Source organism: Carya illinoinensis, chromosome 15 (genome assembly GCF_018687715.1).
Source record: "Carya illinoinensis cultivar Pawnee chromosome 15, C.illinoinensisPawnee_v1, whole genome shotgun sequence".
Classification (NCBI taxonomy): domain Eukaryota; kingdom Viridiplantae; phylum Streptophyta; class Magnoliopsida; order Fagales; family Juglandaceae; genus Carya; species Carya illinoinensis.
The window spans coordinates 37,934,605-37,949,938 of NC_056766.1; the positions used below are offsets into that span (position 1 = coordinate 37,934,605).

General features: G+C 35.3%; 2 protein-coding genes across 2 annotated transcripts; one reads left to right on the forward strand and one right to left on the reverse strand.

Annotated features, from left to right (window-relative positions):
- The first annotated feature begins 3,364 nt into the window (after positions 1–3,364).
- LOC122296277 lies at positions 3,365–7,667 on the forward strand. The gene is made up of 7 exons (XM_043105841.1): positions 3,365–4,091; positions 4,622–4,863; positions 5,324–5,446; positions 5,565–5,681; positions 5,797–5,979; positions 6,198–6,339; positions 7,326–7,667. Exons 1-7 carry the CDS (start codon positions 3,578–3,580, stop codon positions 7,496–7,498), a joined length of 1,494 nt encoding a protein of 497 aa, XP_042961775.1. The 5' UTR covers positions 3,365–3,577; the 3' UTR covers positions 7,499–7,667.
- Positions 7,668–8,352: 685 nt separating this feature from the next.
- Positions 8,353–15,261, reverse strand: LOC122296278 (phosphomethylethanolamine N-methyltransferase-like). The gene is made up of 12 exons (XM_043105842.1): positions 14,882–15,261; positions 14,684–14,799; positions 13,643–13,780; positions 13,420–13,557; positions 11,706–11,849; positions 11,016–11,126; positions 10,785–10,926; positions 9,863–10,143; positions 9,152–9,313; positions 8,983–9,036; positions 8,823–8,897; positions 8,353–8,709 (listed from the first exon to the last, which is right to left on the reverse strand). Exons 1-12 carry the CDS (start codon positions 14,895–14,897, stop codon positions 8,611–8,613), a joined length of 1,476 nt encoding a protein of 491 aa, XP_042961776.1. The 5' UTR covers positions 14,898–15,261; the 3' UTR covers positions 8,353–8,610.
- Between the last annotated feature and the right edge of the window lie 73 nt (positions 15,262–15,334).

The window sequence follows — 15,334 nt, forward strand, 5'->3', positions numbered from 1 at the left end:
GACATGGAAGAGTGCTTTAATTTGTTTCGTCCCTTTTGTCCATTGTTCATTGTTATCTTGAGTAAGATCTAGCCTTGTAAGATCCCCAACATGTATGGCTTGGTAAGCTTGCAAATATTAAATATGCCAATAGCATCATAACTTTGATATAATTATCATGCTCAATAGACATTGTCAAATAATTTTATAATAACGATCAAACAAGATGGAACTAGAAATTGGATTCTCATTTGAGATTTTTCTCCATATAATAGAAATCAAAATTTTCTAACACACTAATCTAAAATTTATATATATTATTAAAAGCAAAATCAGAATCGGGTCAAGTCTCAGTTTTCATTTGACATTTTTTTTACATAATGGGAATCAAATTTTTCCAGCATATGATCTAGAACTTATATCAAAACAAGAAATGAAATGAAACAGGGACAATTAACAATCTCCCCAATCATTAGTTGACCAAAGAAACAAGAACAAGAAGGTAAGTTTAGATTTCTATTACAAAAGTAACCTTGGATTCAGATTAGATAAAAATCAAACGCAAGAGTCACATGTTAAGCATCCTCAAGGATATAATCCAAGGGCAGGGCATGCAATTCTTTGAGGAGTCTTCTTGTAATATATGCAATTCTCCTCCCAAGTTTTGTAGTCTCCTCCTGAGTTTTGTAGAGATGGTAAGAACATAGCAGAAAACATGAAATTCTTTGAGGAGTCTTCTTGTAATACATGCAATTCTTGTAGAGCAGAAAGAACATAGATCAACTTGTAGAGCAGTCTTCTTGACACTCACCACTCTATTAGTTTGCTCTCATTTTCTTGTCTGCATCTAAACTTCCATTCCATTGCTATCCCTAAGTGGAGAACAAAATAATTAGTGTTTGAAGGTGCATGAAATGAGCATGTGGCACCACTTCTAAGTCAAGGTTTTGGACTTCAAATTTGTCTTAGTTACAAGATGGACAATTAAATGTTAATGTGGCTGTTTGTGTCACAAGAAAGGAAACTAAAAAAATTGTATTAATCATGCCACTTATTATACACACGAAGCAGGAATTTGCAGCTGCAAACTATACAGAAAGAGAATGGGAACAAGTAAGTAAAAAAGGTGAGATACATTCCTAATATGCAACATGAACTACTAGGAAGGAAATGTTAATTTCCCATTAATTTAACAATTTTTTTACAAGCAGGAAACCGAAATTAATTAAAAACACAAAATATCCTTCAACTATAGGATCTTTTCTAATTGAAAGGTTCTAATATATTTATATATCCTTCTGCAATGTAATTTAATGTAGTGTGGCCCAATTGCAATCATTATATGCATTTAAATGCACGATTATTCATTGCAAGGAATATGTACCCAGTACCTCATAGCTTGCATCTCAGAAATAATTTAACAAAAGAAAAGACGGAAATATATATATATATATATTGCTGAGAGAAAAGATGGAAATAGTTACTCTAGGTTTGAGAAGAAACTCTCTAAGAAATCTTAGGTGGCGAGATTGGCAATGGAGAATGTGAATAAGGAAATTCTTCTAGTCATCAACCAAGAACACATGAACCAATATTGAAAGTGGTGAGATATGCATCACCCAAATGTCATGATAGCCACGCTCATTTCATGCTTTAATTGTTCTTTGTGAATCACCAAATTGATCGACTATATGTTGGAAATGTAAAAATGTTCCTTATTCGTACTCGAGTCCTAAATAATTGGAAAAAAAAAAACCCAAATAATTTTTACACCACGAAAAGCAAAACAGTTAGCAGTTGATCTAAACCTTAGAGATAAAATCAGAGGAATAAATACACAGAAGCCTAGAAATGTATTCATAAACCCTAGCATCACAGAGAAACAATGAGTAAGAAGGGGTTACCTCTCCAACAGATATCTGGATGTAGTTTCGTAGTGTCTGGACTCATATCGTTGTGGAAAGATGAAGGGTCCCATGATTGAGATGGGGGAAATCACATCGGGGGGAAAATCACAATGTAAGGGAATGAAGGGAGGGGGAAATCACAATGCACGTGAGGGGACTGAGAGAATCACATAGAAGAAGAAGAAGAAAAAGGTCTCGCCGTCGAGAACATATTTCGTGATTGAGAAGCAGAAGACTAGAGAACTTGGGGTTTTCGAAATCGTCAGGGGATTTTTTGCGATTCATAGAGGAGAAGAAGAAGGTTCAGGGTTTTGTGAGGAAAGTTAAGGGATTTACAGTGAAGAAGTTGGATTAGAAACTTGAGGGGATTGAAGGTTGAAACCAAGAAGCAGGTTGGGGTTTCCTTCGAAGCACGCTTTCGAATTCGCGAGGGGACTAAGGCCTAAGGGCTTCGGGGAGAGCGGGGGCTGAGGTAAGGAACCGGTTCGTTGTTAGTGAACCCGGTCTACACGTAATGTGTGCAATGGCTTCACCCAAATAGTGGCTTCCGCGAAGAATATTTCATATTTATATCGAACAAAAGTCTTAACACTTCGTACCCCTCATTAAGATCTTAATGTGCCGTGTCCCATATTTTTATTTTAGTTATGCGGCCATGCATGGTTCAATTGAGTTCAAAGTACTGTCGGTTTTTTTTTTAATTTTATATATTTATAATATCCTTTCTTATTCACCTCCTCGAAGGTGCTTTGAAAATCAATATGTTAAGCAATCTTTCAATTTCTTGCTTTTGTTGATTGTAACATGTCAATTTTAGGGATTTGGGACACAAAGAGCATGACTCTCAGTAGTTTGAGGAGTATGAAGGATAATTTTTTCAATAAAATTATGAATAAAAATAAAAATAAAATTGTAATTCAGTAAATAAAAAAATGAAAAATGATCTTTTCATATTAAATTCTATCATTTAATCAGTCATACCGATTGAAGTGTCATATTTTGAATAAATTTTTTATTATTGAATTATAAAATTATTTAAAATATATTATATTAATCAATGTGATTAAAAATAATAAAATTTAAGATAAATAAATAATATTACTTGGAAACAAAATAATTGGAAGCTGCCTTGCTCCCAGCCCGTCGGTGTAGACGCCCTACGCTTCTCCTACCGTCCTGTTTATAAAGGGAATGGAATTATTATAAATATAAAAATATTATATAAAATATATTTATAAATTAATATAATTTTATTTAATTTATTAGATTTATTTTATAATAAAAATTATTTTATAATCTGATTAAAGTATTTTTTTAAAAAAATAAAAATGAATGTTTATTGCATGAAAAAGGAGGTCGGAATAATAATAATAATTATTATTATTATTATTATTATTATTATTATTATAATAAAATAGTAATAATAGAAGAACGCGTTGGAGCACGACTTGAACGAAATCCCCATGTGCCACACGTTGCTAACTCCAGTTGATAGAAATGCCATTGTCCTTTTGTCGTCTCCACTTCCATGGTCCTAAAACTCCCACTTTTAAAAACACCATTTTCTCTCTCTGCAAATCATACTTGAAGATTTCTGCTGGAAAATGAAAATGATCACTCCCTTGCAACCTCCTTAGTTCCGAACATCTTGGGAATTAGATGTGCTCTAAAGACTACTCTCTGTCTCAACCATGGCTTGCCAATCATTATCAACAACAACATGGAAGACAAAAACAAGATGTCAAGACTCTGCTTCCAAAATCTCATGCTACTTTCATAAACCTTCCTCCATGTTCCACTTCTTTGCCACCATTCCCAACCAGCATAATAAACTGCAACCTTTTACCGCTTGCTCATTGGGCCCCTCCTCATCACAAACACCCACCTCTTCTTCTTCTTGTAATTCTAAAAGATCTGCATCTTCTTCTTGTTCTTCTTGTTCTACTTCTTATGCAGCTACTTTTAGGCACGTAAGGAGCAAGACATCTGCAGAGAATGAAAGGAAACATGATTTGAGTTTCTCAGTTGTTCATGTTGATGATTCCAGTATATTGAAGCAGATGATAAAGAAAGCTAGGGCTCAGAATCCTTTGAAGGTGGGATTGAAATTGCTTGCTAGAAAGCGGCCTTTGTGGCGGAAATTTTGGTTTTCATCCAAGAAGATAAGGAGCATTATCATGCTAAATGTCATCACTGTTATCTTTGGTATTTAACTTTGATCTCTTCCTTCAAATCCGTACAGAACTTAATTGGTAGAGGGTGGGTGTCTTTGCTATAAGGAGTTCGATTCACGTTATTTGGAAAACTACGAAAAGTTCCATATTTACTTTTCATATTATTTTAATTTGTTATCTCTATCAAGATCTGATCACTGAGATGAAGGAAAAATTAGGTATCTTGCATAATCTTAATAGAGGGTATATAAATTGAAAAAATATAGATATGCTTTTATCCTAGATGGAGGAGTTTTTCTATGTAAAATTTGATATGCTGGGATGATGGGTAATGCGGCTTTGGTTAAAGTATCGGAGAAAATGCCTTGGCTACCTTAGAAAACTTACTGATGGGGAGTATTATGCACGTCTTAAATGTATCCATTAATGTATGTATTTGACATGAGTTATAGTTAATTAGCTAAGAATTCAAACTTTCAAATCTTGGTAAGTCATGAAGTTTGAGTAAAAAAAATCCTAAAATCATGACGTGTGGAGGATTATGTTGCTTTCAAATTGCAGCAAGCAACATTCCAGTTGTGAAAGATGTTGAAACTAGCATGGATGCAGCAACGTTCTCTGCAGTGCGATTTGTTGTGTCAGCCATCCCATTTTTGCCATTTGTCTTTCATGCTCGAGATGACATCAAGACCCGCAATGCAGGGATGGAGTTGGGATTGTGGGTGAGTTTAGGGTACCTTATTGAGGCAGTTGGTCTACTTACAGCTGATGCAGGGCGTGCATCATTCATTTCTTTGTTTACGGTAAGCTCATCCTCAACACATTTCTTTTCCCCTACAATCATTAACTATGATTTCCTTTTACTAGCAACTTTTAAGGGCATACACAGCCTTAGTTGATGGAGGCATTTGAACCCCAGGGGCCAGACCCTTACCCCAACTGTACCTACGGGACAGTGGGAAGTGCAATTAACTATGGATTGGTTACAAAAAGAAAGTGGATCTCAGGCACTGAAGATTTGATACTTTGTTGCAAATAACTTCTCTTGATTTCTTGGTACAATCCCCAAGATATCTTCTTTTATCTTTTGGAGTTCACTTAGAACAGTTGATTTTCCCCCAAGTGGAAAAGGAAAAAAATATATTTAAACTAGCTTTTCTCAAGCATTCCCTCATACATGACTTTCTTCACCACCACAATAAGACTTCTACTGCCCTACATGACACAGAGAAGTTCTGACAAATTCTTGTAATAATTGAACAGGTTATTGTGGTACCATTGCTTGATGGCCTCTTAGGAGCAATTGTACCTGCCCGTACATGGTTTGGAGTTCTCATGTCCTCTGTTGGGATTGCTATGCTGGAATGCAGTGGATCTCCTCCGAGTGTAAGCACTACGTGGTTCTACATCAGAATATCTTATGGATAATATATGCTTGTTGCATCACTGGTGTCTGTGTTAATGGTTGAATGGGATCATTTTCATAAAGTCCTAACATTTTCAGGTTGGAGATCTTTTGAACTTTTTGAGTGCAATTTTTTTTGGAATTCACATGCTTCGAACCGAACATATATCAAGAAACACAAAGAAAGAGAACTTCTTAGCACTTCTTGGATACGAGGTTTGTTTCCCTGCCCTAAATGTGCTACCTTCCTCAAGTGCACCTAAACATGGCTATTTGGATGGTGCAGATTTTCAATCCATGCATATTAACAAGCCTATGGTTTTTCATGTAGGTGTGTGTAGTTGCCCTGTTATCCACAATCTGGGTTTTAATTGGAGGATGGTTTGATGGTGTGAATGGCTATAACCAATCATCATGGACATGGACAGAACTATGGGATTGGACTGTTGCATTTCCATGGATAGCTGCTCTTTATACCGGCGTATTCTCAACCGGATTGTGCCTGTGGGTAGAGGTATTGTTTCTTAGCCCCCCACCCCATATGTTGCATGGTCTTTTGAGTTTATTTTTTTGACTTGAACCATATTTATGATCATGAAAGACAGCATACCAATTGTGCAGAAGGGTTTCTTTAAAAATGCATGCTGTTACTTCAGCAGTCCGTGTGGTTTTGGTGTGTATGTAAGGTGCTTGTTTTCTGATACCAATGACTGCTCCTTTTTTCATCTATAGATTGCAGCCATGCGTGATGTTTCCGCAACAGAAACAGCCATAATTTATGGGCTGGAGCCACTGTGGGGTGCAGGTTTTGCTTGGTTTCTCCTTGGGGAAAGGTGGGGTACAATTGGATGGATTGGAGCTGCTCTTGTCCTTGGTAAATGTTTCTTTCTTTTACCTATATTCCCATCTGAACTTGCCTTTGTGTTGTAGTTTCTCATATTTCAGACATTATTGTTTTGGATGCAAAAATCACAGCTATATTTGCGCTTGATTATTGGATCTTGTAAATTTTACCGTTCACCATTTAAAAAGAAAACCCAAACCAAAAAGAACAAGAAAAGCAGCAGCAGAAATCCAGAACACAATATGTCTCAGTTTCCTATTCTCTGTCTTAAAAAGACAGCATCTGAACACTCCAGTGAATCCTCCTTTAGCGCCTTCAGGAAGCATCAGAGTGGCAATTCTTGCAACTACATCCTTAGTAATCCTTTATAACAGGTCCTGCTCTTGTTTTTAACTCTTCCAAGTGTAGTTGTAAGAATTGCTTCTTCATCTGTACCCATTTCGATTAGTTCTCTTTTCAAAGTTAAGAGCAAAACTGTGGAACTAAAGAATGTTTGAACTAGAGCCTCCATGATGGACCAGCAGAAAATAGCAACTTCTATGTTAGCCCTTAACCATAGATTTATATTACATCTATAACATATACGTGTAAAATTGGACTCTTTTCTGTGCATCGCACAGTGCGTAATTAGTTATTGAGTAGTGCTAGCGTGCCACCCAGGTTTGACCACTGGGTGTGCCCGCTAGCACAAACTTCCCTTCTTATTTTTTTTTTCTTTTCTTTTTTATATTTTTTTAACATATTTAAATATTTTAAAGTATATATATACCAATATACTAAAAGTCACTTCTTAGTCAGTAAAGAAACAAAAAAATTAAAAAAAAATAAATAAATACATGAATGGTCAAAATGAGGAAGCAAACTTAGGCGACATACTAACATTTTCCTTGGTTATTATTCGAGATTTGAGAGACGGTTTTTTTTTTTTTTTTTTTTTTTTTGCCACAAAAAGTTGCATATTATTCTTCATCCTCAGCAGGCAGATATTGAGATCTTTATCAAACTGACTATGGCAGGTGGAAGCTTAATGGTACAGATATTAGGATCTTTACCACCCAACGAAGCTAATGAAACTGAACAGGCTACTCGAAAAGATCTCCTGCTAGTTTCAGAAAAGCAAAAACTCCAAAATGGTCTCTCCACTTCACCAGTTGTTGTAAGAAAGGATGTAATGGATATGTTCAAGTGACTCCTCTGGTGACCCTAAATGCTTGTTTATTTTCTATTCCAGCAAGAAGCATACACCCTATATAGTCTACACATAAATATCGTCTTGTTAAATGGTGTTTTGTTTATTGTTCTCCATGTTCTCAATCTACCCAAAATCAACAAGATCCCAAAGAGTGTTTGGCTGTTTCTATATGTTTGCACATGCTGCCTAGTTTTGTTTTGGGCTAAATAAAAGGTTTTAAGGGGATATTGGGACATAGAGATGCATGGGATTCTCAAAATTTCTCAGAAACTTCTCATAATTTCTTTCTCAAACTGATGACATTTTTCAATATCAAAACTTCAACTTTTTCTTTTAATCATCCTAATCATTATCCAAACATAAAAACCAATATAACTTTTACAAATTTCAAAACAAAACATAAAAATCAATTCAGATTTCTTAAACTTCAAAACAATAATAATATTAAGAAATTATATTTCAACAATTTTATAATATTTTTATTCAACTTTTTTTCTCATTTCCTAAAACTCAATAAAACATCTTAATTCAAATTATTTTACTTCTATTCACAGAATTATGAGGTACTCTAGTGTCCAAACTAGCTTAGTCTACTTCAAAGGTTGAGCTGTCTATTGAACATCTATCTTATGCTTATTCCTATACAATTAATCAGGTACGAACCTGCAGCTAAGTTGATTACACTTATGTGGTAAATTAACCTGAAAAGCCCTTACATCAAATGTCAAATACCTTTTTAAGTCACCAATCTGCCATAACCTATAAAGTTCAATCACCAAAACATGGTAACTTCAGAAATTACGGGTAATGAAAATTGTTATACAATCAACAACTATTCTCTCCAACAAACATAAATTAATCACATAATTGGTATCATTAGACTAAGCAAAGATAAAAGTCCAAATGCTTATTATTCTTTTTCTAATTGGAAAATTCATCAGCTTTCTCTATCTCATTATTTAAACTTGAACAGGTTTGCTGAAAAAATAAGGAAGGTAGGATGGTATCAAGATATCAACCATCTGATACAACAATAATATAAACACCAAGACTGTTCTTAATGCATATTGAAAGCTAGTAGAGATAGGGAAAAAGATGAGATAACAGGATCATTTCTTCTTGGCAATGAACAGGCCCCACCTCTGCTCGCCAGAAGAACTCCTTATAAGCTTCGCCTTCCATCCATCAACAATTTCATTGTAGTCCTCCTGCATATTGCCAATCAACCAGAAAGGAAAAAATATAAAGAAACAAAACAATTAATACAAATTTTAAAGACCAATCAAGAAGACAGCTAGACCAAGAAAGAGGAAAAGCGCACTTCAGAAAAGTCGCAGATGAATGCATCCTTGTCCTTCTCAACAGCATTCAATTCCTGCTGCAGCACGTGTATGAACTGATGCAAAAGTAAACTCTCTTAAAGGAGGAATCTCAACATGATTCATATTTACAACATATAAATACACAGGATCTACACGAACCTGATCAGTACGATCCTCTGCAATGACCTCCTCAAAACCAGCATCATGAAGCATCTGTGCCACAGTTGAAACACGAGTTCATTATGTCAAAAGAAATATGTAGAGGAATGCCATGATACGATTCACAAAAATCATTAAATAAGAGAAACCTTTAATTGCAAATATATACCTGACCATATGCTTCAACACCATGGAGATCATACCCTCTTTGCCTAATATATTCAGTAAATTCTGGTGATGGAGTTCCAGCACTCTTGCAGTAATCACTGATAAGAATTTTACCCCCAGGCTTCAACCACTTGTAGAAGGATCTGAACAATGCAGGTTTGTCCTGAAAAGTTAACCGGAAACTATTCATACATTTCAAAGAGGGAGAGAGCCTCCAAGCAAAACCCATAATAATTGCGTGGATAGAACACCTAGGAGGTAAAAGTCTATATGCAGTAGGATTAGCCAACTTAAAAATCATACAGGTAACAAGATATAAGAGAGGTCTAGAATCAAGTAACCGAGCAAGCCATAGTCAGCTCCATTGCAGAAAGGTAGCAAGATAAAAGTCATAAGGTTTAATCATTGCCCACATATCTTGTATGCTTCTAATGAATTCTAAACAGGAATCCACAGAAAGGGCATTTAACATCGGGTGATACACACAATAACTGCTTCTAAAACGAGATAAATCTTTCAGATTCCAAATTATTGATGAAAAGAACACAAATACTACAAAATATTAACTGAAATAAAAAATATAAATAAATAAAAATGCAAACTTTTTTTTTTATATAAGTACAATAAAAATGCAAACTTAACGAACAAGATAAATAAAATAAAATGCTTATAGCTAAATAGGAACTATAACAGAAAAGGAAAGCTGCCTTACTTGAATGTGCAAAATAGTGTCACGGCTATATATCACATCAAATGTGTTTTCAGGATATGTTTTCTTAGTGCAATCAGCAACTTCAAATTCGACCGAGCATTTCAAACCGATAGCACGCTCAAGAGCAAAAGAAATCATATTTATGGACAGATCGATCCCAACCACGTCGACATCAAAGTTCTCAGCCATATAGAAGTCACCTCCCCCAATGCCACATCCAACATCTAAGACGTTCTGGCCAGGCTTTAGTTCCAACTTTTGCACAAATTCTTTAGTTGTACCTGTCCAAAGACAAGAAGTTCACTTAACCTTGATGACAGAGCTTTAGAATTAATTGGGCTATGATTTTCCTTCACTCTTACAAAGGAAAAAATAAATAAATAAAAAAAGAAACAAAGGTGCACAAGAAAAACAATATAATTCTTTTTCTGATTTATATAATTAGCTTCTAGGTTTTAAGTTCAAACTGAAATATTTAATCTGTGTACAAATTCTGGGTCATGATGTGGAGAATGAGTTACTGAAAAAATGCTAAAGAAAGAACAAAAACGTCCAATTCCTCAACAATGAATTCTAAAAGAAACCGTGGCAAGTTGTCATCAGACCAGGAATAAAATTGACAAAAAGGTGGTGTTTTTCATTTAAATACAAAATTAAAAAAACAAAAACAAAAGAAAAGAAAAGGGCAAAATTAGCTGCTTGCGTGTTCACATCCCAAAAAGTTGTTCTCATAGAAATATCTTTATGAAATTAGTGGAAAACATTTGTTGTTCAATTATCCAACTTGGTGGAATACATTTGTTGTTCAATTATCCATTTTTGTGCTTGATTTTCTTCTTTCTATCCTCTTTATTTTCACCATCAGATATAAAAAATGGGGTAGAGAGAGAGTGTGTGTGTGTGTGTGGTCAGTAAAGCATACCTATTCCTCCTGTGCTCACAAAACCTTTCCCAAAGACACGCTCATAACGTAAAATGCCATTGGATTTATACTGAACATTGTCTAAGAACCTCTGGAAACCCCTGTCATCCTGTGAACTGATCTTTTGCCATATCCAGCAAATCTGTATTTCCAAAACATTTAAGTGTGCATCTTGTCAGATAGCCAATTTAAGTAAAAGAATCAGATCATATGCAAGCAATTTTGTATTACCTGGTTCTGATTCTTTTTGTTTCGCACATAAGCTCCAATACATTTGCAGCCAACAAGAGTGAGTTCAAATGAATTTCCTTTACCATCATGCAAATGGCATTCTTTAAAGACCTGCAGCACCATATGATTTAGAACCAATTTATGGGCTACAATAACCTTTTTGATTTACAGACGGCACATAGCTGTGCCACACATATTTTGCACAAGAAAACACACGTAGATGAAACTATATATATTTTTTATGGTGATGTATATGAAAGTATATGGGGCCATAGTATATGTTTTTCTGCAACTAGACACATAAAAAGAAATAGTTTATAGAACTTGGTTATCCATTTTGTTGATGGATTTAGATTACCATATCTTGAAACAAAATAAAACTTAACCAAAGATTTTATATCCCAAAATAAAATAAAAAAATTACGCAACTCAGCCCAAATGACTGGAAATTTCATTGAAAACCATTTGATTTTCTCTCTAGAAAACAAGACCATAATGAATATGACATGGCCTGGTTGCCGGGTTGAATGCATTCAAATCAAGTTCAATGTAATTAACTTGCCTCCTCCCAAAGTTCATATCAACACATTGAGTCTAGTTCAATGTGTAAGTGCTCATCTATTTTCTTGTCACATTCACCCCACAGGCGCAGCATTGAATAAAAAAATAAGAAATAAAAAAAAGGCAAACCTTTGTATAAAATCGGGGCTCCCGGTAGTGGGTTGGGTTGTACTTTCGCTTGCTGTCTCCTGATTGGTGGAAACAAGACTCTCTAAAGAAAATAAACCCACCAACCTTCAGCCACTTGACCATTTTTTCAGCTAAATCCTCCACCTGCAAAGCATCAAAAGAAATGTGTAGAAATAAGCTTATTAACATGTTATTCCCAAGAAACCAAAAGACGATGAAAGGCTGAATCTAACCTGTTTTTGTTAGATCATTAATAGGTATTACACATGAAAATCGACACTAATCATCAGAACAATTAAAAATGTACCCTAACTTCAGCAGTCAGTAGCATATGCAGAACCACACAGGAAAAATAGCATTGCAAGACAATTATAAAGCTCTAGTGGATATAAGAAGACCCAATTGTAGATATTAATAAGGAATAACAAAGTAATTGATATATGTATACAATGATATGTATACCATATAGTGCATAGAAAGTGGTTACCATTGGCCTCAGTCCAAGGCAAGCAAGAATTTAAACGTAATTTTTTATTGCTCTAAAGTATTTTTAATGATAATTCTGCCTTGACCTCCTTAAAATTTATATTTATATACAAGGTCTGAAACAGCTTGACTAGCCTGCGTTTAACAATCACTTTCTTTGGAACTACTTAGTGGGAGACTAGTTTCCTGTTAAAGATTGTGGTGATGGAATAACTGCACAGAAGGTACCAAAAGAAACTAGGAAAGGAAAATGACATTAAGATGGAGTAAAACAAAGAACAATTAAATGAGGGTGGTTGACAGTTTTCTTCTTTTTTATGTTAAATTCATAGTCAACCCTAGAAGAACCACCTGTTTTGCAATGCGACCTCTGAATTACCAATTTTGATGCTTGTTATCGCAATTTGAAACTTCAGTTGTAATATGCACCTTATGTGGTTATTCAAAATTATAACAGGCAGGGGTAAATGAGTTATTTTTAAGCCTAAAAAATGCACAGAGGGTGCACCTTGCAACTTAAGCTTCAAAAGGGGATACCAAGTGTTGAAATTGAACCTTCCAAGGTCATGTTGAAAAACGCATAGTAATTTGGAAGATTATAATTTTTTTTCCTTTTAGCAAAATGTAATGCCCAAACCTTTTAAATTTGCAAGAGGGCAGTGTTAGAGGTAAAATTTATTTTAGTTCAAATCTATTTATGCTTTGTTGGCTACTCATAAAGGCTCCCTTTTCTGATTTTCTAGAATTTTTAAACTTTTGTTTTTCCTCTTCTTCCCCCTAGTTGAGTGTTCCCTCTAGAATATTTCCAATTTATTTGAGTCACGCCCCTTTATGTGTTTGATAAGATTAGCTTATCAAAAATTTGTAATTTTTCCATTTTTAATTTTTTTCCTTTGACACTGGGACAAGATAGTTTCTAAACTCTGTCATGATACCAACATCTAAATTATTGATCATAAGTACTTGTAAACACTGAGCCATATGAACAATGCCATTCTTTTCAGTTACTAGAACCCATAAAGGCTTAATAATTAACATAAAAACTATGTTAGTTTTTTCTCTTTGTTTTCCCTATTTGAATTCCTAATTCGGTGCTTTATTTTGTATACACCTTGTGCACTTGGGTTGCATCCCTTTGCACTTAACAATAAAATTGACACATTAGCATAATAAACTCAAACTAGCACCAAGCCTTTATTGAAGCACCACTAATCTCAATATTGCTTACCTCTTGATCGGAAAGATACATAAGTAGCCAATTGGAGAATATCAAGTCCACTGATTGTTCAGATATTTTCAAGTCCGGGGATGTCACATCCGCACACATAAACTTGACATTCTTGTAATGTCCATTAATGCTCTCATTCTGCAAGGAGACCATTGAAAAGTTAATAGTCAGATAATCCCCTCAAAAGCTAATAATCTTCAGAAAGGTTTGGAACCACAATTACCTTCTTTATTACACTCTCCATGAAGTCCAAAGCAAGAAGGTGACCAGCCCTCTGAGCTAACTCACCGGTAAAACGACCAATACCTGCTCCAAGTTCCAAAACTTCTTTGCCATCATACGGCGGGAGCAGTGAAAGTACCTATTTATAACCCAGTTAATTCAGTGTAGGATATTCAACAGCGAGCATATTAGTAACAAGCATATTAACAACCACAAAAATGGAATTATCAATTAAAAAAAATATTGTTTTAATTCTGTTACTCTGTTCCACGGAAGAAAATCTCATTATATCATTAGAAACCGTGTGATTGGCCAGAATTTTAAAACAAAATAAGTCAAGAAATTTCATTGAAAAGACTAGAGAAATTTTGAAAATATATAACTCACTCAATATAGTCAACAAAGTCCTACGAAGTTGAAACCAGAGGTGTGAGTGTACGTATGAACCAATGAGAGGCGTGAAGTCTAAGCCAAAAACTATAAGCAGTAATTTCCACTTTCAAAGACAAACCCTTATACGGCATTTTCCCATCACATTACAGTTGTCGGATCCCTCTTTTGAACTCCACACCAAGTGGGAGGAGCATGTGAAAAGGGCACCTGCTTAAAGAATTGGTATTTGTTCATTTAAAAAAATGGTAGGCGTTGGTAGGTGGAATGTCGCGATCAGTGATCAGGAATCCTAGAAAAAAGCACTGCTTCCATATCCAAATGGGAGTCGGAAACTTCACCGAATTAAGCATACTCAAGCTCTCAAAAAAAATATATATATAACCATACTCAAAGTAGCTGAAGAACTTGGTCAGATCATTCTCATTGTTGATAAATTATTGAAAACTCACAACATTTCGATAATTAGAGCAATAAGTCACTTCCACTTTTCAACATTTCATAAATAAACAAACATATAAATCACTGAATCCAGAAGTTAGATTACCTAAAAAAACAACAGCACAGACACAAGAAAGATGGCCAATGTACACGTCCAAATGCAGATTTAGTCAATACATTGAAAATAAAAAAAGGGAGGAGAGGGATTTACCTCAGGTCGCTCTTCTTTGTCAAGATCGGAGGCTTTGGAGTCGAGCATCATAGCCTCGACGGTCAAATCCGCAGAGTGCTCAATCCAGTAGCTCTTCTGCATCTCACGCTCTTGTTCTACGAAACGAACCATTTCCAAATAAAAAACCGATTCACCGACCTCAAATCCAAACCGAAACAAAACAACCAAATGGCGTACCTTGAATAGCATCCATTGCGGAAAAATTGCGAGGAAGGAGACGTAAAAAAAGCCAAGAGGGAAATGAGGGGATTTCTAAGAAAGAAACCGAGACGGGAAAAAATGCAATGAGATTGGGCGGGGGGTGCAAAGGCTAACAACCCTCAATCGCAAGACGAGATCTGGAAAAGCCCCTCGATCTACGGTTGTATGACCTCCCCTTCTGCTGCATTAGCTCACACGTCTCTCCCTTCTGTGCTCCTCTTCAGCATGAATGGAACTCTCACAATGGCTTGGTGAGAAGAGAAGGGCAGACGCTCGTATATATAAAGTCTGTTTTGTCAATTTTTGGCGTTTTTCGTGTTTTTTTCTTCCATAGAGAAAAAGGTACGAAGCTGCGAACGGCTGAAGATGAACGGCGAGAATCTTGCAGATCTCCCTCTTTATGACTTCACCTCTCCAACGGACACCTCC